Source organism: Aethalodelphis obliquidens, unplaced genomic scaffold (genome assembly GCF_003676395.1).
Source record: "Aethalodelphis obliquidens isolate GAN/ISIS:26980383/991018 unplaced genomic scaffold, ASM367639v1 scaffold8, whole genome shotgun sequence".
NCBI lineage: Eukaryota > Metazoa > Chordata > Mammalia > Artiodactyla > Delphinidae > Aethalodelphis > Aethalodelphis obliquidens.
The window spans coordinates 50,107,600-50,129,454 of NW_020837952.1; the positions used below are offsets into that span (position 1 = coordinate 50,107,600).

General features: G+C 47.1%; 1 protein-coding gene across 3 annotated transcripts in view; it reads left to right on the forward strand.

The window, feature by feature from the left end:
• The window catches only part of ABTB3 (ankyrin repeat and BTB domain containing 3), a 308,089-nt gene that overhangs the window by 265,575 nt on the left and 20,659 nt on the right, over positions 1 to 21,855 (forward strand). For 2 of the 3 annotated variants that reach the window (XM_027107447.1, XM_027107450.1), the window contains 6 exons: positions 1,025 to 1,126; positions 3,100 to 3,193; positions 3,310 to 3,445; positions 4,113 to 4,333; positions 5,768 to 5,946; positions 18,655 to 18,760. In XM_027107447.1, coding sequence (XP_026963248.1) covers positions 1,025 to 1,126; positions 3,100 to 3,193; positions 3,310 to 3,445; positions 4,113 to 4,333; positions 5,768 to 5,946; positions 18,655 to 18,760 — 838 coding nt within the window. The remainder of the gene's footprint in view (positions 1 to 1,024; positions 1,127 to 3,099; positions 3,194 to 3,309; positions 3,446 to 4,112; positions 4,334 to 5,767; positions 5,947 to 18,654; positions 18,761 to 21,855) is intronic. The other variant, XM_027107449.1, reaches the window with a different exon arrangement.

Sequence of the window (21,855 nt, forward strand, 5' to 3'; positions counted from 1 at the left end):
AAAAAAAAATAAAGCATGCTTTATATTCATCTGAGGAAAGCAGGCAATAGACATGGTTTTGGATCCAGAACCATTTTGGATCTTATAAACTTCAGGTATTGGGGATTTTTTTTCCTGCTATGAATCCCCCAAGCACTGTGCACATCCCTGCAAAGGCTCGCCAACTTTGGGTCCTGGTGGGGTTCTCTGGTCCTCTAGCCCATCCCACAGCTCCCAGCTCAAGGTCCTCCCCCCGCCGGTGATTAATGAAATCAACTGCTATGAAAGCAGCAGGCATCGTGGCTATATGGCCCCAGGAATGTTTGGAAGAAAAGCCATGTGTAGGTGGCAATCCTGCAGGACCCTAACCTTTAGCTGTCCTGCAGCCTCTCTCTTGGCCTGGGGTGTTTTGAGGTCCCCATATGGGAAGGCCAGTATCAGATTGCTCATTCGTGGTGTGCCCAGGGAAGGTTTGTGCCTAGGTTTCCAGTAGCATGAGGGTCCTTGTCAACCAGGAAGCCAGCAGAAGAATGAAGTGAGGACAGTGTGGGGTGAGCTGTGACCAGATGGTGATATCCTCCATCAGAAGGCTGGTGGTATTGCTTGGCTTGAAAGCTCGAAGCAGACCTCCCCTTGCACGGGGTTTGCCACTGCCAAGAATTTCCCCTAAAGATGTGGATGTGATGGTAGTGGCCTCACACTACCTGACATCCTGTAGCTCTCAGAAGCATCACCCTCCCTTAAGCAGGAAGAGGAAACAGGCAGGGGAGCAGGCTCATTGTAGCCACCATTACAGCTTCTCCAAGGCTCCTTAGAGGTGGTCAGAAATCATCCATTCAACTCTTTTCAGATGAGAAGCAAAGGAGTCCTTATTGCGACGGAGGATATAAAGTCACTACCCCACATCTCCAGTGTTTCCCGAGGCGCCTTCTAGGACGTCCTTTTGTACATATCTGGCCCACATGCCCAGCCACAGATAGGTCAGATTTGCTGGTCTAAGTATTGTGAAGGTCACATTTTGAAAATAACTTCAATTTGTTTATAGGTTGTCAGTACTCCTCATAAATATCCATCCGTCCACCCTGAGACCCGCCATTGGACGGCTCTGACTTTTGCTGTGTTGCATGGACATATTCCTGTAGTTCAGGTATTAACATATTTCCCTATCCACATCTGACCTTTAATTTTACCTCTTTCATGCAAATTTGTACCTCTCCCAGCATGCCTATTCCCTAAGAGATTCATATTGGTTAATTGCAGTTAAATATAGCACATTCATATCATATGAATGAAAATATTATATGTAATGCTCTATATGGCCTGGCTCTAACCAATATGAACTTAACACATACCCACATGCAGCCTCACACGCAGAGTGGCAAACTTATCAAGTTGTTCCCAGTTGCTCGGGGGTGGGGCCTGAGCTGTGATTTTGTGGATTTGTTCATTTTTGCTTGTTGTAACATGAACGTAAGACCTGGCTGGTGTGAGACCTTAGAACCTTCCCTTAGGTGTGACCCCAGTGTTTGCATAGAGTCTAGTGGTTTCCAACCACTGGAAAGAAACATCCAGGTCTCCAAGGGAGTGGTTCCAAAAGATACTTGCTTGGATCCCACTTATGGAGAAGCCCATCCGAGAGGTCTAGAGTAGGGTCTTCACATGTGTCTTCTGAAACAGCTCCCCGAGTATGTCCGCATCTGAGGTCCTTTGGGCACGTAAGTGTGTTTTGCCTGCACCTTCTCTGGCTGTTGTAGAGTTGGTGTTCGATGAATACCCATCTAGTATATTCTAGATCTTAAGCTCGGTTTATTCTAGATCTTAAAACTTTACTTCATTGGAAAAAAGAGATCAGCATCCAGGTCCCTGACCACATCTGACCCCCTAATAAACGCTGAGCTTTGGGTACATCGGGAACTCACCTCCTTTTACGTGGTCCAAGCCTCTTAGAAGTATGCAGAGCAGAAAATAGTGTGCTAGGGACCCCTAGGCAATGTTGGAGTGCCACAGGAATCCTTCGTTGTTTCCTAGGTCGTGGGAATCCTTAAGACAGATCCGAAGTCATGTTTCAGGAGGTTGAGTGTGTGACATGTCACACCGAGAGCTGGCTTCTGCCTGTAGAATGTCATGACCAGCCCACTCCTAGTGGAGGGATCTAAGAAAGGAGGGGTCAGAGGGTGGCCTAGTGGACACCAATGCCATCCCTTAACATGCAGTGGAATCCCCAGCCTTTAAATCAGGAATAGGAGCAGTGGGTAGCCAAGCAAAGCCAAACAGAAGTCAGGTCACCTCTGTGCAGCAGGTGCACACATCATGGGATGCCAGGTAGGCAGCCCCTTCCTGGCTGTGCCCTCAGGTAGCCCTGAACAGGTAAGACAGATGTTTCCCCCTCATTGTACATCAGCAGTGCTGACAGCACGTTCACTGTGAGATCCGGCATGGACAGCATCTCTGTGTTTAGGAAGCCCAGATCTCTCAGAGATGCACAGAATGGAATCATATTCAGCAGCGCTCTTGGAAGCTCACTCTGCCACTTTACTCACTGATCTTCCTGGCCAGAAAACTCAGCATCTGCTGAGCTGTCCTCAGAGCCCTCCAGGATGTTCTAGAAGTGATTCTTATCCTGGTTGGCCCTGGTGGTCCCCGAAGAGTTCTTCAGAACTCTTGCGTTGCTATGGCTCTAAGAGACCCCACTAATACTCTCCGAGGCTTTGTGTCACCGACCCCGAAAGGAAGTCCTCCAACCCTCTGGTGCCACGAGCTTCTAGCTCAGTGCTTCTAGAAACTTCTAATGTACATATAAATCACTTGGAGAACTTGCTGAAGTGCAGATTCCCATCATTCGGTCTGGGGTGGAGCCTCAGAGCCAGCATTTCAAACAAGCTCCCAGGGGATGCCGATGCTACTGTCCGTGGACCACAATTTGAGTGATCTGAGGCTCTAGAAGATACGAGAGGCTCTCGGTTTTTCCTCTGAGGTGCAATTGCCCTCCCCCGTGCACATGCTCACAGACCCAGAGGGAGGGCAGGAACACTGACATCACACTGATTTCCACCACCTTTTCCTGACGTCCCCTCGCATGCATGTCCTTTAAACATCTCAATGGCCACTCTTCCTCCGCAGCTCCTCCTGGACGCTGGGGCCAAGGTGGAGGGCTCTGTGGAGCATGGCGAGGAGAACTATTCAGAAACGCCCCTCCAGCTCGCAGCCGCCGTAGGTAAGAGTTGCTGATGCTCACGCCGGCCAAGGGGCTCCAGCGCGCTGGCCCTTGATGTGTCTGTGACTGTGTGTTTGCTTGATTCTCTTATAAAACCCCCTTCTCTGGGCTTGCAGGAAATTTTGAGCTGGTTAGTTTGCTGTTGGAGCGTGGCGCGGACCCCCTGATAGGAACCATGTACAGGAATGGAATTTCTACCACCCCCCAGGGTGATATGAACTCTTTCAGCCAGGCCGCAGCCCACGGACACAGGTAGGCTAGGACGGCCCAAAGCCACGAGGTCCCAAGTGGTGCTTGTTAAAAATGTAGATTCCCAAGCCTACCCCAGACCCACTGTATCTCTGGATGTGGGACCCAGAGGCAGACCAGTCCTGGCCAGCCAGCTTCATGCAGCACACGTCCACTCAGACTGGCTTGTCTGGTCCTTTCCCAACCGGCTTTCCTATCACAGAGACGTCACTCTCTGCCAGGGTTGGTCAGCACTCATCCTATCACCTGTCGTGAAGTGAGAAGAATCCATTTTAAAGAATCGTAAAACCTCTCATGTTTGGTTACCTCCTGTCTACATTTCCTTCAGGATTTACCCCATCAGATTTTACTACACGTAACCCCAAGTGAAGCAAATTCACTATGGGGGGGGGGGAACCGCAGGCAGACGGTTCTAGAACCTTCTAGATATTTGGGGAATGCACTTAGCTCCAAGTTGTCCTCAAGGAAACACAGCCAGACCTGCCCCACCATCTCTTCCATCCACCAAACGTAGCACCTGTGGTCAGGCCTCTGAAACCGCCACCCCGGAGTTGGTCCCGTCCTTCCCTTGTCCCAAGTGAGAGGTCTCCCCACGTCCCCTGCCTAGTCCCTGCCCTGGCTCAGCCCTTCCATCTCTGAGTGTCTTCATCTCTGGGTTTATGATTGACAGGAATGTGTTCCGCAAACTGCTCGCTCAGCCAGAGAAGGAGAAGAGTGATATCCTGTCCCTGGAGGAGATTCTGGCCGAGGGGACAGACCTGGCGGAGACAACCCCGCCCCCCCTGTGTGCCAGCCGCAACAGCAAGGCCAAACTCAGAGCCCTGAGGGAGGCCATGTATCACAGCGCTGAGCATGGCTACGTGGATGTCACAATTGATATCAGGAGCATAGGTCAGTCTGGGGACCCTCCAAGGCTGGGCACAGAGCCTTTGCCCAGCTCCAGGTCACACGCACACACACACGCACGCACGCACGCACACACACCCCACGCAGCCCAGGGAACTTCTCATTTGCTGGTTGGAGCACTTCCAGGCTAAGTTCCCACACCATCCCCATAGACAGCAGCATCCTGCCAGCCCCGAAGTCCCATCCTCAGGTCACCTTTCCACGATTCCCAAACTCTGGACCCTGAGTTAGAAATTTGAATCACCTGGGGAGCTTGTCTGAATACAGATTGCCAGGCCCTACACCCAGAGGCTCTGCTTTCAAGGGTCTGGATGGATAAAGGCTGGAAATCTTTATATTTAACAATCATCCCAGGTGGTTCCCAGTGGTTGGGGAATCGCTGCCTGAGAGCCCCCAAATCCATGAAGCGGCCGCCGGCACCAGCTAGGATGAGGGCATCTCTTCCCTAGCAAGGCTGCACCCACTTCAGGGGCAAAGCCACCCTCGGGCAAAGTTAGGGGTGGCTCTCCCTTGAGTGAGCTATGCCGGAGCCATCTCCTCCGTGCGTCTGGGGAACAGGCTGGCCTGGCCTTCACCCCTCTAATGGCGCTAGCCCCGGCCCAGACACAGCAGGATGGAGCACGGGCTGCAAACACAGGCTGTGGCAGCTCAGGGTAGGCTGAGGCCCCAAGGAGGGGCCCCCGGTGCTGTTCTGGAAACTGGTCTCTCTTGGAGGGTGGCCGTTGAGTGTGGCGGACGTTTATGCCATCGCCCTGGGAGCCTGTGACGCTTGATTCTGAAGCTCAAGACCCTGAATCGTGTGCTTGTTATAAACAGTAGCGAGTGCCTCAGTCTCACAGTGAGGGGGGAGAAGCAAATCACAGCGATCAGCTGCTGGAGAGGCTTCTGTCCAGGGAGAGAGAACTGATGAAGTGCCTGCAGGTGGAAATGTCGTTTTGCACATGGGGGCGGCAGCAGCATCCTCCCGTGTCTTCACATTCAGATGGAAATACCTGCCCTGACCAGAGCAGCGGATGGTGAGGTTTCACCACCTCTAAGCTCTGGGCACGGATGTAGAGGGGATGGAGACGAAGGAAGTCAGAACTCAGAAGGATGGGATCTGCATAAAGAGTGTGCATTAGAATTCCAATATTCTACACAAGAATTATACCTTGTAAAATGCAGCCCCTAATAACGTGAGTAGCGTGCAGACCTAAACACCCATAGTTAAGGGAATCGAATTACGACCTTTAATTTCAACTTCTGCGGGTCTTTGGGGGGGAAAAAAAAGCAACACTGGCTCTATTCATTGAAAGGCAGGCTCTTGGTCTCATGATGTGGTAATGTCCCCCGGAAAGGCCAGCTTCCAGATAAAAACACGCCTTCTCCTCTGGTTGTTTTCTGCCCTCCCCTCCCCTCCCCCACCTGCCCCCTTTCCAGGTGTCCCGTGGACCCTGCACACCTGGCTGGAGTCTTTGCGGATCGCCTTCCAGCAGCACCGCCGGCCTCTCATTCAGTGCCTGTTGAAGGAGTTTAAGACCATTCAGGAGGAAGAGTACACGGAGGAGCTCGTCACCCAGGGCCTGCCCCTCATGTTCGAGATCTTGAAAGCCAGCAAGGTACGAGGGCTTAATGCCGTTGTGCTTGTGGGCAGAGAGAAAGGCTGGGGGCTCTGATCTCCATGCTCCCTGAGCCTGACCCTGTCCCACGGCGGGGGGGGGGGGGGGGGTGGCTGCCTGCAGTCACAGCGCTGGCACAAATGTACCCCAGCTGGTTACAGCTATTTGTAGAGCCTTTCATGGGGCAGCCGCTTTACTGAACACCTGTTATGTCCCAAGGCACTTGGGCACGTGGGACAAAGTAAAAGATACCTTCCAGCCTGGGGAATTTGCATGAAAGCTGGGGAGCTAAAGCCCACCCATGGGCCCCAAGGACATCTGAGGTGGTTTGTGAAACAATGTTAAATTGGGTGGCACAGGCTCTGAGGGGTGTGAGATGCTCAGGGAAGGCGTCACTGAGGCGCTGAGACCAGGGCAGGCCTGGATGGACATTAGGAACCCAGCAGGAAGAGAGAAATGGGTGTAGCTCTCTAGGTCGACAGGATGCAGACCTGCCAAGGTCCCTGGAAAGCCAGGCCCTGAGAAGACTTTTCAGGTCTGAGGATCGCATGAGCCTAGCGCTTGAGGCTCACGCCTTCCTCAAGGGCCTCTGAATTCCTGCTGGCACTATGTTCCCAGCAACGGGGAAATGCCGCAACCCCTTCACAACAGGCTGTGCAGGACCCGGGGGTCCTAAGATAGTGGGAGCCTGTGAAGTGTCAGGGAAGTAGGCAGGCCTCTGAACCAAAAGGGCAGCGTGGGTTCCCCTGCCAGGCTTGGCCAACAAGCTGTCACGAGTGGAGAGGGGGAGCAGCCTTCTCCAGGTGGCAGGGATGGCCCTGCAGCAAAGCAGCAGCAGCAACACACCCAGCTGCTCCCTGAGCCTTGGAGCACCTGGCCTGGGGTCCAGAGCGGGTCCCATTAGGTATTCTCATTAGCACCAGAGTCTCAGCCTCTGGGGGCTGGATTTGTGCTTGATGTCAGGCCCCACTGAGACCCAAAACGGGAGGAGGTGTGCCGGCCCTCGGGTAATGAGCCTCAGTGATTCCACAAAGAGCAAAACCTGCTGGAAGTATTTCAAAACCAAACTCTCCCTGCCCCTCACCCCGCAACTTGAAAAATAAATAAATAAGGCCTGAAACTACCTAAGAAACCACCTTAGTGAAAAATCATTGCTAGGTCTGTTCCCAGGGTCTTGGTGTTCTAATTGGTTTTTGGTTTGGTTTTGTTTTTTTCTCTTCTACGGGCTGTAGTGGGAGTTCCAGAAATTACTAAGGCATCCTATGTATTGAGGAAAGCTAATCTATGGATTTTTTAAAGTAAACTTCACTTTGAAGAATGAGATACATCAGAAAAGTGCCCAGATCGTAACTATAGATCCTAATGAATTTTCACAAGGTAAACTTACCTGTGTGGTCAGCACCCAGACTGAGAAACGGAACATTGCTAGCACGCCAGCAGGCCCCTTATACCCCACTCAGCCACCACCCAGAAAGGGCAGCCAACAGCCTCTGAAAGTAGCACCTGGAGGCCTGGAAGAAGCCAGGGGCCTTTGGCAGATGTAGACTAGAGCCTGCTCCCTGTCAGCTGTACTGATCTGGAGGGTGGGGGGAGCCAGGGATGGGGCAGGAGCAGCGTGTGGTCAGGAGCGGGGGGCAAGTCTGGGGAAAAGGGTGCTTTCAAGAGTCAAGTTTGCCCTTACGGTGGGGGGGGGGGGGTCAATGGTAACCCCTACTGGTGAGATGTGGTATTACACCACCATGTACACTGACCACAGGGGACAAAGAGGTGATCAATTTCCCTTGGCTGCCGGGGCAAGTCAAGCAGTCCCCAAACATGGTGATGTTCCTGGGGTCAAAAGATGTCTAGAGAGAGATGGTGGCAGAGAAGTTCAGAGAGTTGAGAAAGTGCTGCAAAGCTCTGCCTTCAGAAAGTGTCCTATTGGAGGAAAGGAGTAGCCATGCATCACACAACTAGCTAGCATTGTCCCTTCTCCCTCCATTAACGGATTCCTGTTCAAATCATGTCTGCTGTTCTGTGGGCACAAATACCTGGTTCTATCAGAGTAGTGGGTAAGAATATAGAATTCCTGTAAATAAATCCACTTTATGGTCAACTCACAGAAATACAGCCATCCTGTAAAGTGAGGCGATGCCTTCTCCGCATCCGTGACTCTTGCTCGGTCAAACGTTACTTGAAATCTAGTTGCAGATGTGCTTTTTTGCCCCCAGTTATAAATTTTATCTTTAAAAGGGTTCAGTGTCTCTAGAGTTCCCCAGGAGTAGAACAATACAGTCATTTTTTAAAATACATCTATTTAAAGAGAGCTCCTGGCCCGTTTCTCCCACACATAGCTCCTCTGGACATTTATTCATTCTGTAGTCATGAGTGCCTCCTAGGCTACAGGGGTGACAGGACCTTCTTTACCTTCTTTATGGAACTTACTGTGGCCAGGGGAGGGGCAGACACATAGTACGCAAGGAAATACGTCAGCAAAAGAGAGTGAGAGCATGATAAATGCTATGAAAAAAATGAACTTGGACAACGCTGTAGTCTCTGGTGCAAGGTCTAATTTAGAGAGGATGGTAAGAAAAGTCTCCCAGAGGAGGGAGCATGTGAACAACCACCTAAGTGAGGAAAAGCTTCCAGCCACGCAGAGGTCTGGAGGGAAAGCATTCCAAGTGGGGGAACTGCAGGAGCTCAGGCTCCAGGTGGGAACGTGCTTGATGTGCTGGGGCAGCAGGAAGCTGCGGGACACAGGAGAAAGTGTAGGAGATGAAATCAAATGGCATGGAGCCTTTCTCAGAACATGGTGGACATTTGGGGTTTCTCTCCACGTGAACTGAATAGAACAACGCTGGAGGCTAAAGCCTCCAGCGTTGTTCTATTCAGTTCACGTGGAGAGAAAAAAAAGACAAAACACATAGCTCATGTCCAGGGTGAGACATAAGCTATGTGTTTTGGGTTTTTTTTTCCTTGTGGTTTATACACGTTTTTAGGGGGTTTTCCCACTGTTTTAAAATTGAGTTTTGTAAATTAAACTTTTTATTTTGAGACAATTGTAGAGTCATATGCAGTTGTAGGAAAACATACAGAGAGATACTTCATTTCCCCCATGGGCAATATCTTGCAAAATGACAGTTAAATATCACAACCAAGATATTGACATGATACAGTGAACATGCAGAAAACTCCCATCACCATAAGGACCCCTCATGTTGCCCTTCTACAGCCACACCCGTATCTCTTCTGCCCTCACTCCCTCCTTATGCCCCGGTAACCACTAATCCGGTCTCCATTTCTCTAATTTTGTCATTTCAAGAATGTGATTTAAATGGAATCATACAGTATGTAACTTTTTAGGATTGGATTTTCTCACTCAGCATAATTCTCTGAAGATTCTTCCAGGTCGTTGCATGTGTTGATAGTTAGATTCTTTCTATTGCTGACTAGTACTCTGTGGTATGGACAGATCACAGTTTATTAACCACTCACCACTGAAGGACATCTGAGTTGTTTCCAGTGCTGAGCTATTACAAATAAAGCTGTTTAAACATTCCTGCACAGGTTTTTGATATGAATATAAGTCTTCATTTCTCTGGGATAAATGCTCAGGAGTGCAACTGCTGGATTGTATGGAAGTTGCATGTTTAGTTTTTAAAGAAACTGCTAAACTGGTTTTGAGAGTGGCTGCACCATTTTATATTCCCACCAGCAAAGTATGGGTAATGAAGTTTCTCCACATCCTCCCTGTTTGATGCTACTGCTATTTTTTATATTAGCCATTCTGGTAGATGTATAAGTGGTATCTCATTGTGGTTTTAATTTGCATTTCCCTAAATGGCTAATGATGTTGAACATATTTTCATGTGTTTATTTGCCATCTGTATATCCTCTTCAGTGAAATGTCTCTTTGTGTCTTTTGCCCGTGTTCTAATTAAATTGTTTGGTTTTTCACTGTTGAATTTTGAGAGTTCTTTGTAAATTCTAGAAAATAGTCTTTTGTCAGATACATGGTTTGCAAATACTTTCTCCCACTCTGCAGCTTGTCTTCTTATCCTCTTAACAGGGTCTTTCATGGAGCTTCCATTTCGAGGAAGTCCAGTTTAAGTTTTTCCTTTTATGGAGCTTATGCTTTTGATGACAAGTATTAGAATGCTTTGCCTAGCCCTAAATCATGAAGATTTCCTCCTGCATTTTTCTCCTAGAACTTTTATAGTTTTCTGTTTTACGCTGAAGTCTGTGATTCATTTTCATTTTGAGTTAATTTTTGTATGAAATGCAGAACTCAGAGCAAAGTTGTTTTGTTTTTGTTTTGCCAGTGGATGTTCAATTGCTCCAGCACCATTTGTTGAAAAGACTATCTCTCTTTCATCAAATTACTATTGCAACTTTGTCAAGTCAGTTGGGCATATTTGTGTGGGTCTGTTTCTGAGTTTTCCATTCTGTTCCATTGATCTATGTGTCTGTCCCTCCACCATTACCACACAGTCTTAATTACTATAGCTATAAAATAAATCTTGAAATTGGGTAAATTTGTTCCTTCCATTTTATTCTTCTTTCACAAAATGAATTTAGCTATGTTAGTTCTTTGCCTTTCCATATAAATTTTGGAACAAATTTGCTATATGAACAACAACAGAAATCTTGCTGAGACTGATAGGAATTGTGTTAAACCTCTATATCAGTTTAGGGAGAATTGACATCTTTTCTATGTTAAGTCTTTCAATCCATGAACGTGTTAGTCTCTTGGTGTCTTTAGATCTTCTTTGATTTCTTTCATCAATATTGTGAGTTTTCAGGGTACAAGTCCTGGACATGTTTTTTTCTCTTTTTTTTTGCTGTACGTGGGCCTCTCACTGTTGTGGCCTCTCCCGTGGCGGAGGCAGAGCACAGGCTCCGGACCCGCAGGCCCAGCGGCCATGGCTCACGGGCCTAGCCGCTCCGCGGTATGTGGGATCCTCCCGGACTGGGGCACGAACCCATGTCCCCTGCATCGGCAGGCGGACTCTCAACCACTGCGCCACCAGGGAAGCCCCTGGACATGTTTTATTAGACTTACACATAACTATTTCTCTTTTTTTAACAATTGTAAATGGTGTTATATTTTTAATTTTTTGTCCATGTGTTCATTGCTAGCATATGGAAATACAATTGATTTTTGTATGTTTATCTTGTATCCTGTGACCTTGCTGAACTCATTTATTAGTTCTAGGAGTTTTTTGCAGATTTATTGGGATTTTTCTACTTAGATAATCATGTAATCTGCAAGTAGAGATGGTTTCATTTCTTCCTTTTCAATCTGGTCTTGGAGATTTCTTTAAGGGAAGTTTTTTAAATTATAAATTCAATTTCTTTAATAGTTACAGAGCTATTCAAATTATCTACTCAATATTGAGTGAGGTGGGGTACTTTGTGTTTTTCAGGGAATTGGTCCGTTTCATCTACGTTGTCAAATGTATGTGTGTAGAGTTGCTCATCACATTCCCTTATTACCCTTCTGATGTCTACAGAGTCTGTAGTGATAGCCCCTGTTTCATTCTTGATTTTGTTAATTTGTGTCTTCTCTCTCTGCTACTCTTCTTTTTTAAGTTTCATTGATTGCTGCTCTTATCTTTATTATTTGCTTGCTTTGGACTTGTTTTGCTTTTCTTTTTTTTTCTTATTTTGTTTTTCTTTTTCCAGGTTCTTTAGGTAGAAGCTTAGAATATTTATTTGAGACCTTTCCTCTTGTCTTATGTATGCATATCTTTCTCAGCACTACTCTGGCTGTGTACCACAAAATTTGATACCTTTTATTCTCATTTTCATTCAGTTCAGTGTGTTTTTTATTTCCCTTGGAACTTCCTTTTTGACTTATGAATTATTTAGAAATGTGTTGTTTAGTTTCCAAGTATTTGGAGATTTTCCTGTTATCTTTCTGTTATTGATTTCTAGGTTGATTCCATTGTGGTCAGAGAACACAGTCTGTATTATTTCAATCCTTTTAAAATTTTGAGGTTGGTTTTATGGCCCAGGATATGGTCTATCTTGGTTTCACGGGCACTTAAAAAGAATGTTTTCAGAAATTCCCTGGTGGTCCAGTGGTTAGGACTCAGTGCTTTCACTGCCGGGAACCTGGGTTCGATCCCTGGCCTGGGAACTAAAATCCCACAAGCCATGCAATGTGGCCAAAAAAAAGAAAAGACTGTTTTCTGCCATTGTTGAGTGGAGTGTTTCCATAACTGTCGATAAGACCCTGTTGGTTGATGGTATTGTTGAGTTCTTCCATTGCCTACAGATTTTCTGTCTAGTTATTCTATCAGTTGAGAAAGAACCCAACTGTAATTGTGGGTTTGTCTATTTCTTCTTTTGGTTCTGTCAGTTTTTGATTCACATATTTTGCAGATCTGTTGTTTGGTGCATACACATTTAGGACTGCAATATCTTCTTGGTGAATTAACCCTTTTATCATCATATAATGCCCCTCTCTGCTTCTGCTAATTTTCCTTGCTCTGACATCTACTTTATCTAATATTTATATAGCCACTCCTGCTTTCCTTTGATTAATGTTCATGTGATATATTTTTTCCATCCTTTACTGTCACTTTGCCTGTTTTATTAGATTTGAAGTGACTTTCTTGTAAAAAGCATATAGTGGGGCTTTTCATCCACTCTGCCAATCTCTGTTTTTTAACTGGTATTTTGAGCCCATTTATATTTTACTCAGTTATTGCTACTTTAGGGCTTAAGCCTGCCATCTTATTTTGGGTTTTCTGTTTGGTCTCTCTGTCTTTTTTCTCTTTTCTTTTTATGCCTTCTTGTGGAGTTACTTGAACACTTTTTAAATTCCATTTTTATATGTCTATAGTGTTTTTGATTGTATGCCTTTGTATAGTTTTTCTAGTGGTTGCTTGCAGTATTATAGTGTGTGTGTGTGTGTGTGTGTGTGTGTGTGTGTGTGTGTGTGTGTAACATCATAGACTACTGGTGTCTTCATTTTACCAGTTCAAGTAAAGTACAGAAACATTACTTCCCTTTATGTCCCTTTACCTCCCCCATTTATGACATAATTGTCTTTAAATATTTCATCTACATATTTAGAACCACATCAGACACTTATAATTTTTGCATCAACCATCAAACATAATTAGGAAACTCAAGAGAAGAAAGAAAACCTATTATGTTTAGCCATATTTTTGTTTACCAGTTCTTTCTTCCTGATGTCCCAAGATTCCTTCCTCTATCCTTTCTGTTTAGAGAACTTTCTTCAGCTATTCTTTTAGGGTAGGTCTCCTGGTGACAAATTCTTTGAGTTTTCCTTCATCTGATAATATCTGATTTCCCTTTCATTCCTCAAGGGTATTTCCACTGATATTTTTCTTTAAATCAATTTGCCTTCCATTAAATGTAGTTAGAAAGGAAACATTGTATTACTACCATGAATTGAAAACCTTCCTCACTTGACATGAATAAAAGGTGCATATCAAAACATATGGATGACTATTTAAAAGCACTTGAGTTCATTGTGTGTTCAATTTCATCCTGTGCACAACTCCAGTGGGGCTACATGCTGACCTCGCAGAATCCTCTGGAGGCGGGGACACTTCCCACCTCCACCTTTCCCAGGGGTGTGGCAGCGCAGAGCAGCTCACTGCTCACAGGTCAGTGCATCCTGCAAGGGAGGGGCCTCTGTAGGGAAGAGTCAGTCGCTGTTGACAGTGGACTGAGGCAGAGAACTCCCTGCCAGTGTCCCCAGATAGTAACAGTAATTCCGCATTCTCTTGATTCTGAGACACAGCTTTTTCCACCTTCCAATATTTCTCAAGTTAAATGGATCTTAAAAATGGGTGTGTGTGTTTAATGTGGTGAGTTTCTTTTTCCTCTTCCTAAAAGCTGCCATTAATTTTATGACATTTTAGGGTCTAGAAAAATAGGCATTCGTCTGAATTATGGGAAATTGCTGTTTTGGGGGTTAAAAATGGTCGAATCTCAGCACTTTCCTTTGGCTCAGTATATTGGGATGTGTTATCCTTTTTAGCTCTCATAGCAACCTCACCAAGCAGGTAGTTTTAATCCACTTTAGAAGAGAATACCAAAACCCAGAGAGGCCGAGTCACTTTCCTAAGGTCACAGAGCTAGTGGGTGAGGAACCAGGACTGGGACCCAGTCCCATCTGGCCCCCTTGTCCAGGTTTTTACCACTGTGTAGAACCCCCGCCTAAGCCACCTGAAAAGGACCTTTGGGATCAATCCTAGCACTCCTTTGTGCAGAAGAGAAGGTGTTTCAGTATCTTTTTAGGAGAGGAGTGAGGGGGTAGAGGAGGAGAGGAAGGATGTCAGCCCCAAAATCCACAGGAATCCATCTCAGGGGAGTCTCCTGGTAACCCTGGTGTTAGGAACTTGGCTTCATTCCTGTCTAGTTCTATGTAGCCACACAGTTCCGAGTCCCGAGGACCCAAGTTCACCCCACGAGCACACATACCCAGCATTTTCCGTGAGAAACCTGAATTCCAGGTCCCCAGCGGCACGCCAATAACAACTGCTAACCGGCTGCCATGTACGTGAGTCTGGCCAGACCTACCTCTCCCAGCCCAGGCCTCCCAGGTCAGGGCCTACATGCTGAGGCTGGCCTGCTGCCCCTGGGGCTTGAGCCTTGTGGCCCTTTGAGCTAAAAGCGCCATGCTTAAATGTGTCGCTCAGAGGAGAGCGTCAGCGTCTGTCCCAGCACAGCCACCCAACCCACGCCCGCCCCCAGAATACAGTGAGCCTCAAGCTTGGCTAATTCCAGCCACTGTCTTCAGGTTTGGGTCCAGAGCTACCCAAATCCTTAGGGTAGACCAACCCCACAAGAGTTGTTAACTTATACGAATTACAGCGTGCCAGGGAAGCAGAGTGAATTATCCCAACGATCCCACAGTCTGGAGGAAGTGCACAGAAAAGGGCACAGAGCAGACACCTCGACAAACACAGATGAGTTCAAGGACACAGTGGGGAGGCTTCTCTTAGGGTTCTCATCTCTGACAGAGAAGCGGCCAGAAAACCTCGGAAATGGCAGCATCTTTGGTGCTGGCGTTGGGCTCATCAACACCATCCTTCACACAGTGTCCAGCCCTCAGGGTCTAGCCAGTGCCTGGCGCTTAGCAGATGCTCAATAAATATTTTGAAGAAAATTCATGAATGGATGAAAGCATAGCTTAGCGCATGAGGGAAAGTTTACATTCACGAAACCTTTGGGGGATGAATGAGTCAAGCCTAGGGAACTGTTGATGACCCGTCTTCTTTCCCTTTCTCTCCTGAACTTTTAGTGCTTTCATCATAATTTTCCTATTTCCTCATTGGGAAGCTTTTCTTATAATCATAGACTTCATTTTTTGGAGTGACTTTAGATTTACAGAAAAATGGAGAAGATAGCACAGAGAGTTCCCATACAACCCCTCACCTGCTTCCCCCAGTATGAACATCCTGCATTAGTGTGGTACATTTGCTATAATCAGTGAACCAACATGGATACGTTATTGTTAGCTAAATACTTTATACCTGTTTCCTCGGTTTTTATCTAGTGTCTTTTTCTGCTCCGGGACACCAGGTTGCCTTTAGTCGTCGTGCCTCCTTAAGCTCCTCTTGGCTGAGACAGTTTCTCAGATTTGCCTTGTTTTTGATGACCATGACCATTTCTGAGGAGTACTGGTCACATATTTTATAGGCTGCCCCTCTAGTGGAGTACGCAGTATTTGTCTCATGATTTAGACCGAGATTGTGGGTTTGGGAAGGATGCCCACCGAGGTAAAGCGCCTTTCTCATCACATCAGGTGTACATGCGATCGATATGACTCATCACCGGTGATGATGACCTTGACCACCTGGCTGAGATTGTGTTTGTCGAGTTTCTCCACGGCAAACTTACTGTTGCCTCCCCCTCGCTTTCCAGACTGTGCTCTTTGGAATCAAGTCACTGTATGCAGCCCTCACTTAGGAGTGGGGAGTTACGTGCCTCCCAGATAATTTTTAAGTGCTTGAGGATTGTCCCTGTGGAACAGACAGCCCTTGTCTTTACTTTCTCAGGTGATACAACACATAGTGAAGTTAGGAAGTGAGGCCGAGCTGTGAGTTCCTGGAGAGACGGGATCTTGCTCTGCTGCCTCTGCTTGCCCCCAGTATGGCTCCTTTCACAGTGCCGGTCACCTCTTAGATGCTGAGTACAGCTTCTCTTACGGGTCACGAAATCCAGGAAATGGATCTTCATTCCTTGCCCCGAGTTGATGAGATGGGCTGACTCACCAGCAAGCCTCCCAAGACAACCCCAGGTGCAGGTAGTGAGACCAGCACCGTTCATCACACAGTCTGCACAGAGCATCTTGCAGGTCACAGGTCTCATCTTTCTTGTGATCTGCAAGTATTCACTGTGCATCCCCAGTGTGTCGGGCACGCTGCGGTCAGAAGGAAGGTGAAATAGGCAAACTCTAGATGAGCTGGATTAGTTTCTATTGCTGCGGTAACAAATGACCACAATCTAGAGGCTGAAGACAACAGCCATTTACTCTCTCATGGTTTCCATTGGTCAGAAGTCCAGGCACAAGGTCTCGGCTGGGCTCTCTACTTAGGGTCTCACAGGACCAAAATCAGGCGTATCAGCAGGGCTGAGTTCCTTTCTAGAGACCCGGGAAGAATCCACTTGCAAGCTTATTCAGGTTTGGGTAGAATTCAGTTCCTTGTGGCTGTAGGACTGAGGTCCCATTTCCTTCCTGGGGGTCAGCTGGGGGGTCACATTTTGTTCCTAGTGTTGGGGCCTGCATTCCCTCTCAAGCTCACCATGTGGCCCCCACTGTCTTCAAGCAACAGTGCATCAAGTCCTTCTCAGGCTGCCAGACCCTCTGACTTCCACGTCTCCCCCATCCCTTCTGAATTCCTCTTCTGCCTCTGATTTTAAAGGCTCATGTGATTACAGTGAGCCCACCCAGATAATCCAAAGTAATCGCCCCCTTTTAAGGTCAACTACTTAGTGACCTTAATTACTCCTGCCAAGTCCCTTTTGCTCTGAAAGAGAACATATTCACAGCCATGGTATCTCATGATATCACAGTCCCAGGGGTTAGGGCACGCAGTCCTCTAGGGGCCACAGTACTGCCAACCACCCCCCGTGCTTCTCCAACATGAGTATGCGTGGGGATCACCTGTAGAGCGTGTTAATGCGGATTCTGATTCAGTGGGCCTAGGAGGAGAGTCCGCATTTCTTGCAAGCTCCCGGGCAATACTGCTGCTGCTGGTCGATGGGGCACGTTTGTGTGGCAAGACTTTAGACCAAAGGAAACAAATTGACAGTCCCCAGCCCAGGTCAAACCCAAGACAGAATTTCAATATATGAAACGTGTGGGTCTCAAAACAAAGGGAGCATCAGAAAACTTGTTAAAATATTGACTGGTGGGCCCCACCCCCAGCCCACCTGAGGCTGAAGTCTGGGATGGGACCTGCGGATCTGCAGTTCTAACGAGCTCCCAGGTGATGCTGATGCTGCTGGTCATAAGGTATCATCTTTGAGAGCAGAATCCCTTTTTCTGTCCAATAGGATTGCATCTCCTTAGGCACCTCTGTGGACCCCCTCTGAGGTAACATGGTGCCTTGCAGGATCAAAGGGTTGGGTTTTCTTTCCATAGGTTGAGCTGTGATCCCTCTCTTTCAGGAACACAGTGAAGCAGATTCAAGAATCAGAACTGCTAACATCATTAATAGTCCCAAACCTGTCTTTTAAAATGAAAAATAACATTTATTGTTTTTATGACCAAAGCAACACTTGTTTATTACAGAAAATATAGATAAAAAGAAAAGGGAAGACATCATCATCCCACCCAACGGTAGCTACTCTTTTTCCAGACCTTTCTTTATACATCCAAATATATATGTAGCATTTTACTTCCAAAAATACATGGTACAAATTGTGTTGTAACCTACTTTTCTTAATATACTGTAAATGTCTAGCTATCTACCTCTGATTTTAGCCCCTAGTTTCAACCCCCTTCACCCAGTAAAAAGCATCCCCAAAAATGCTCTGATTCCTGAGCTTCCTTCCTGCACACCTGCAGTTGGAGGGAGATTAATGAACAGCACGGGCCCCAACGGGAAAGGAGGAGAGAACGTGAAGGGCGAAGGGCGATCAGAAACAGGCTCCCTGAGCAACTGGGGCAGCTGTAGTTTTGCATCACAGAACTATTCCCCTCCCCACACACACTTTTTTTTGGAGGAAGTGATTCAGCTGAGCACTCCTGGATCTGGAAATGCCTCAGCGCCAGAATCAAATTCAGAAGAAAACCGAATCAGGAGCGTTTGTATCTTGGTCATGGAGAGCACAAGAACAGGACCCAAAGGGCTTCCTGCTGTGATTTTCGGGATAATGACCTGCTGCCAGAATTTTGGAGTATTAATAAAGGTGTGTTTAGGGTGAAAAACTTATTTTCCATCCTGTGAGTTACAAAACTTGTTTTCTAATGGATAGTAAAGAAATGATTGGAGCAAGAAAGGATTTAATTACAAATTAAACTTCCACCAATGAACCTGCTAGAAATAGTGGACAAACAGAGCAAGCAAATCCAGGGCCTGAGGGGCAAAGTGAACGTGTGATGTCAGGGGAATTTCTCTGAGAATCTGCAGTAAGTCTGTGGGCTCCTCTCGCCTGGGGGGAGGAACTCATTGTTACAGCACAGCTTGGATGAGTGCACAGCCCCCAGCAGTGTGAGCCGTTCTTTCCTTTCCACAGAACGAAGTGATCAGCCAGCAGCTGTGTGTCATCTTCACTCACTGCTACGGGCCCTACCCCATCCCCAAGCTCACAGAGATCAAACGGAAACAGACCTCGCGCCTGGGTAAGTGCTTCCCGGGTCCTGCCCTGCGCTGTTGCTTTGTGATTGGAGGGCAGGGAGCAAGCAAACGCCATAAAAGAAGGTGGGAGTGTTGGAGGGCAAACGAGGTGGAGACTGGAGTGAGGTAGGTGGAGATCGGGATGTCACCTTTGTTATGCGATTAAACTGTTTGGAGAACAGACCTTGGGGGTGTGGACAAGGGAACTCGCCAAAATCTCATCCCTCCATTGAGTGCCTTTCTACTGCAAGTCACCGACAGTGACGGGCTGCCCAAGACCTTCTGAGCCCACGCACTTCCAGCAGCCAGGTAAAGTCCCAGAGAAGGCTGAGCTGTGCATGCATAGCTGCTCTCCCCCAGCCTCCCCTCTAAGAAGTCCCTCCTCCCTGAGATGGAACAAGCTGGGGACAGTGACAGTACTTTTCACCCTTCTTTGACCCTGGCATTGAGCTGGCCACAGCAAAGCCCCTCACCTACTCTCTCTCAAGCAATCCCTGGGCCACCGCAGGAGGCACACAGTGTCATCCTGGTCAAAGCTGAAGAAAGAGAGGCTCTCAGAAGCTGCAGCATCAGTTCAGGTGGAACTGGAGCTTGAACCCAGGTCCCCCCAAAGCCACAATTCCATCATTCTCCAGTCCGGCTTCTGGGGTTTTCCAGAAGAAACCTTTCCATCAGGCACTGATTTCATTTGGAAGATCCTGAGTCTGCTTGCAACCTGGTTGATCAGCCTGGCAAGAAGGCAAACACCCGGCTGCCTTGAATCCTGAAGCATGAACCTTCTGTTGTGAGGGCCTCTCTCTCACTGCCTGGGGGTTATAAAATATTAAAGATAAAGGACTCCCTTTGCCATGAAGGTTGGGGACTTTCCTACTTCCTGTTTCCTCTTCCTGTAAAGACCAGGAAACTTTGGAGAAATGGAAGCATCTGAAAAATTCTACCCTTTAGCAAAACCCCTACTTTTGAAACAGGTGAGCTAGTTTAAATTAATGAAAAGGCTAAATTCATGAAACTTTTAAAGTATTTTTGTTCCTGTCATGAATAACCTGTTAATTTAAATGATACAACTTTTATGCTAAAATGAAAAACTGAGCAGTTGAATCCAAATTGTCTGGTTTTCTTTAGGCCCATTCATGTAGGCAAACCAGAATGTACTAAAACTGCTGGTAGTTCTTACCTTGTAGAAAACAGGTGTTAATTAAAATATTATCAGGGCAACAAATTATAAAGATCAATCAAATTAACAGACTTTAGAGATTGAAGGTTACATTGCCAGGACATAGCAATAATCTCTGACAGCTGGTGCCTTACAAGACACCCTTGTTAGAGCAAACATTTGCAAGGGCTGTTTCACTGATGCAGCATAAAATCTGCTTTCCTGTAGCTATAGGAGAGGAGGGAACATTTTTTTTCCTCCTGAACTTGCTGAGATTTCTTTCACCAGCGATTAAAAGGGCCTGGTTTTCAGCCCAAGCATCGGAATCCCAAGGGTTATTAGCACCAAGAGAATAAAGGCAGGCCTGAGAGGCTCAAAGCTCACAAGATGAAAGAAAAAGGACATAATTACTAATAAGTGGAATATGGAACAAATAGTGTTTTGCATCTTCAATACAGCATTTCAGGCTCAGATAACTAAAGGTGGCCAAATAGTAGTTCCTTAGGAATCTACTTGAAAGGAAAGATAAGAGTAGTGACAAAGGTTCCAAACTGGCATCTCTGTAGGGCCAGGCAGGTCATAAAAATGATTGAAATGAGTTTGGTGTAAGACAATAGGGGAGTGGTGGGGACTATGGCAAACTGGAGAGCACATGCCTTATTTTTTATAGTATGTTGTCCTCTTGCCCTCCCAGTGAATTCTGGGGGAGAATGGCAAAAAGAGCTAAAGGTAGGAGATATTAGCAATTTGGGAAGCAGGAGTGGGGGCTAGTTGGAAGTGGACAGTGGGAATGAGAGAGACCCAGAGGAGGGAGGCAGGTGGCTGAGAAGAGGGAGAAAGTCACTCCAACCTGTTAACGGTCTTTAAAGCAAGTGGAGAAGTGTTAGTCAACGCTGGGGCCTTCCCCTATAGCCTCTCTTCCCTTTACCTGGAGAGTTTTAGAAGTTTGGGTTTTGTTGTTTTTTTGTATTTTTGCGGTACGCGGGCCTCTCACTTCTGTGGCCTCTCCCGTCGCGGAGCACAGGCTCCGGACGCGCAGGCTCAGCGGCCATGGCTCATGGGCCCAGCCGCTCCGCGGCATGTGGGATCTTCCCGGACCGGGTCACGCACGAACCGGGTCCCCTGCATCGGCAGGCGGACTCTCAACCACTGCGTCACCAGGGAAGCCCTTGTTGTATTTTTTTTGTTAATAAAAAAAATTTTTTTTAAGATAGAGGGATTACAGGTGATTTTGACTTCTTAATGCTTTTTTTGATATGTTTTAAGTTAAAACTTTTTTATTGGGAAGAGGTGAGGTGGCTGTAGGTACAGACAGAGAAATATGAGTGGAGGACATCCAGGACCACCCGCTGGGGCGAATCAGCCAGGAAGGCAAATTCTGGGTCCAAGTTACAGCAGGGCCTGGGCAAAATGGGGCCAGGCCAGGGGTCTGACTTAGAAGCCAGGTGGGGTGGAGCCGTGTAGGGGTGCACGGGAGTGTTGGTGGATTTTCCCAGTGAGACAGAAGTGCTGAGCTGAAGACAGACTGGCACCTTCTGTAGCCCCAGGAAAAATGGCCAACACGACAGGCAAATCGGAGGATCCCAGTGCTTAGCAATGCAGGCCCTGGAGTCAGAATGTCTAGGTTCACATCCTGGCCTCTCCACCTGCCATTTGCTTGGCCAAGTCACTGTGACTCCTGGCGTCTGTGTCCCCAGCTGCACACCTGACAGCCGTCCCTTTCTCCCAGGACTGAATGAGTTTACACGTGTAAGTGGCAGCTCAGTAAGTACTAGAGTACTCGTTGTACAAGTAGTTATACAACTTCTTTATTCTTGGAGTTGAGGGCAGGGGCCTGGCTCGTTTGCCTCTGACTCTGAGAAAAGGGCTTGGATTTCGGATCGCCTGGAATGCAGCAGCAAGGGGACAGCTCTTCAGAAGCACTTCTGTCCGGCAGGAGGGCACCGA